The sequence below is a fragment of the Mizuhopecten yessoensis genome, unplaced genomic scaffold (assembly GCF_002113885.1).
Source record: "Mizuhopecten yessoensis strain PY_sf001 unplaced genomic scaffold, ASM211388v2 scaffold8613, whole genome shotgun sequence".
Classification (NCBI taxonomy): Eukaryota; Metazoa; Mollusca; class Bivalvia; order Pectinida; family Pectinidae; genus Mizuhopecten; species Mizuhopecten yessoensis.
The window spans coordinates 30,291-34,088 of record NW_018407635.1 but is presented as its reverse complement, the minus strand read 5'-3'; the positions used below and the strand labels follow the sequence as shown (position 1 = coordinate 34,088).

Below are 3,798 nucleotides of genomic sequence, written 5' to 3'. Positions count from 1 at the left end.
AAAAAACATATTTTCCATTTTAGTCTATGAAAATAACGACTGGAATAACATCTCCAATCCTTGTATTGAGGGCGGACCAAAGTATCACTCCCACCCGACAGACCTTGCCAAGTTCATCACCTGTGGCGATACACAAAAGATGTACATTTCCCAATGTCCAACTGGCAAAATATACAGTAACCAAGGCTGTGTATCTGCCCACGTGACTACCTTCGGTAACCATAGTGTTGCCGGCGGAAGTCCGGTCGACGCAATGACTCGGTATCTAATCCTATGCAGAGTCGGTGGTAATATCCGAGAATGTCAGAGCGTAGACTTACCTGGTGACTTCTATGATAAACTCTGTGAAGGTATGTACCGAATGGATATGATCAGAACTTCTTACACTGTTCATTACTGACAGTTACGTCTCGTTTTCGAATGATAAAGTGATGTATAAATTCTAACTTTTTACGAAACAAATGGTTAATTAATGGCAAAAACAAACAATTCAACTGCATTTTTTTATTGATAGAATATTGTCTTTTTGGTGACTAGCTATATCTGTTATTCAGATAAGCCCTAAAAAATGGAAATATATAAATATTCATAGCATTGTTTATATATTCCTTGAGGAACGACGCTATCAGTACAAAATCATTGACAACTTTTATAAATATTCCTGGCATTGTTTATATCTTCCTTAAGGAACGACGTCATCAGTCCAAAATCCTTGTACTTCCTGTGCCATCGCTGACGGCCATCTTTTGCACCCGCATCCCCTGGACGACAACAAATACATCACTTGTGATGGCGGGAATAGTCACACCACCACACAGTGTCCGCCTGGGGAGAGATTTAGCGTGGCCAAACAAAGCTGCATCCCTTCAACCGACAACGGCGACAGTATCGAAGATGACAACGGTCAAAACGACGGAAATTCAAACCAGGAAGATGACGTAACCGGAAGTCCCCAAAATGATAATCCTTGCACACCGGAAGCCAGGGCACAGAACAAATATTACTTTCCGTATACACCAGATCGAACCAAATTCATCCAATGCGACGAGTGGGGGAATAAATTCATTATGCCATGTCCTGCTTCTACGATCTGGTCCGATACAGCCTTGACATGCGTAGTGGATGCTCTCGATGAGGCAAACCGTGGTACCTCCAGCAATCCATGTACCGGTAATGCGGGCAAGTTGGTGGCACACTCAGACCCTACAAAGTACATCCAGTGTGACGGAGCAGGCACTGCGCATGTCATGTCGTGCCCAGGAGGTCTCCGGTTTTACGCGTCCAAGTCTTCATGTGACTGGTGAAACTTTTTTCAAGACAAATCCGACGGAAAGATGAAAATATTTAATAAAATAAACATGAAATAATCGATTTGGTGTGAAAGCTTTCAGCGGATTTTAAGAATGTATCAATCAATAAATTTATTTTGTGTAAGGTATTTGCCTAGATGTGATCATGTGTTTTAATTTTAATTGGTAAAGATAAGATAAGCATACATTTAAAATTAACGTTTGGAACTAAATAGATCACTTTTAAATGTAAATTATATGACAATAATATCGAATGTCAATACGTGGAATTTGGCCTGTGATTTTACCTAGTTACAGTATACAGTTGGTAAGACTAAACAAGGGAAACAACTCGAGAATAAGTCATATTCCCCGACTACAGGAGCCAAAAGTTAAAACCTATCCTTCGCTATTGACGCCTCGTTTCATGGTAAAATCTATCAAAAGTATCAATGAAATCCAGAACCCTGCTATTATTATTTCATCATTCTGATCAATGCTGAACTTATTAGATTATCCTTTCTTATATACATAATAACAAAACTATAGTCGTTGTTGTAAATTTTAAATATTCGCGGTTAAAAAACCCTGTTTATCATCATTCTCTTGTTAAACAATTCAAAATAAAGTAAATTGAAAAGCATCATGCTTAGAGGGAAATAAGAATTTTATTGGAAATTGTCGTTGATTACGTTATCCTCGTTCTGATTAAGATATACACGATCAACCAAATCTTCCGATGAAAACAATTTTTATAGGTTTAAACGTTTGTTGTTCTTTTTATCTGACATTTTCAACACTGATAATTCCTGTTATTCCTGCGATAAGTATTTTTTCTTATATAATTCTGCTTTTTATCGCTTCCAGACATTTAAACAATAATAACAAAATGTATAAAAAAAATCCAAACATATAATATGTCTCTAATAATTTAACTTAAACAGTTAACTTTACGGTAAGCGCTTTTCTTAGTGTTTGTTGAATTATCGTTTTACTATTTTGGAATTCCGTCTCGGTGATGATGTAGTGTAGATATTCAAACCAAAGAAATCGTTTACAGGTCCTCGCCCCACTTCAAAAAAATACATGATATACATTGGATTGTTAACCCCGACATGGCTGTAATTCTGATAATTATAGAGAGACCCATAAATGTTGGAACCTATTTATGAATAAATTATAAAGGTGAAATAAAGAAGTAGAAATCAACAACGGTGCTCTCAGTGTAAGCATACAACCAGGTATCGAACCTGAAACAACCTGTTTTTATACTGTTCGCTCTTAACAACTGAACTACATTACGCTACAGTTATATCCGAAGTAAAATTGAGGGGAGTTACTATACGTAAAATCTACAGATGAATTACCTTGTGTCTTTACTACCATGGGATAAGGATCCCTAAAACTTATTTCATCATAATTTGATATTCCTATTGCATGTCACCTAGCCGTTTCAAACCGAGATCATGAACAAATATATGTATATTATGTAATATAATAATATCAATATAAATTGCTGTCAGCTTTTATACCAGTACAATGCTGTCTCGATAGCAATTGGTTGTCTATTATCATTCTTTTCGCTATTATAAAGCTTTTATTGTATCACTTTCATTTCTGTGTGTGTCATTGTGTGATACAATTTTATTAAAATTATACTGAAACATTAGTATTTCTAGTTTTTTATTTGTTGATAACTCGTCAATTGATCCTTATTTATCAGAACATTTTCACTCGGAATTTCAAATTGAATTTCTTCTACGACAATACTTAACGAGATTGACAATTTTTCCAACTAAATCATTCTAAATGGGGAAGGGAAGTTATTCTTATAATAGATAGTAATCATAATACTTTTCCCTTTGTCAAACGACTTCAAACAAAATGTGTTCAGAAGTAGATTTTCAGTAATACAGTGAAGTTTGATTTTGTATTTTAATTTAAACCATCTGCATTATATATGTATCTTATAATTCATGTTCGAAATATTTTCATTAATCGCAGAATAACACTCCGCTTAAACTTTGATGAAATCAGCAACATAACGACCTCATTTTCACCTTTGATATTTTATATCGTCACAAAGTTTCATTGAAAATTCAGTGGATGAGTTATATAAGTTTAAGGTTTTATCAAAAGAAGAATACTGATGGTGTGTTCTCACCAACAAAATAAACAACCGGAAGGGGGAGGGGGTCGTAGGCACGTTGTATTCTACTACATTGTATATCTCAGTCAAGAAATGTTGGGTTGCCTGCAGAATCGATGGTTAACCCCCTTGTTATCTACTAAGGGGACATTAAAGAACCCTAAATTGATATATTACCCCCACCACAACACTTGAAATATATATCCTTTCTTTTCCTAATGAAATTTATTTTTTCCGATGGTGTTTCCATGGTCACCTGTCTTCAGATGACTTAAGGTTTTGCGAGAAACAATAAAGAAAAAAATGTTAAAAGTCTTTTTCAATGTTGACATCTTAGGTCGTGACACTTTCTTTATTTGA

General features: G+C 35.2%; 1 protein-coding gene across 1 annotated transcript in view; it reads left to right on the top strand.

Annotated features, from left to right (window-relative positions):
• LOC110456278 overlaps window positions 1–2,958 on the top strand; it is a 12,924-nt gene extending 9,966 nt beyond the window's left edge. Inside the window, exons 8-9 of the mRNA XM_021506909.1 lie at window positions 24–350; window positions 688–2,958. Of these exons, the coding sequence (XP_021362584.1) occupies window positions 24–350; window positions 688–1,304 (944 nt within the window). The 3' untranslated portion in view covers window positions 1,305–2,958. The remainder of the gene's footprint in view (window positions 1–23; window positions 351–687) is intronic.
• Window positions 2,959–3,798: the final 840 nt, after the last annotated feature.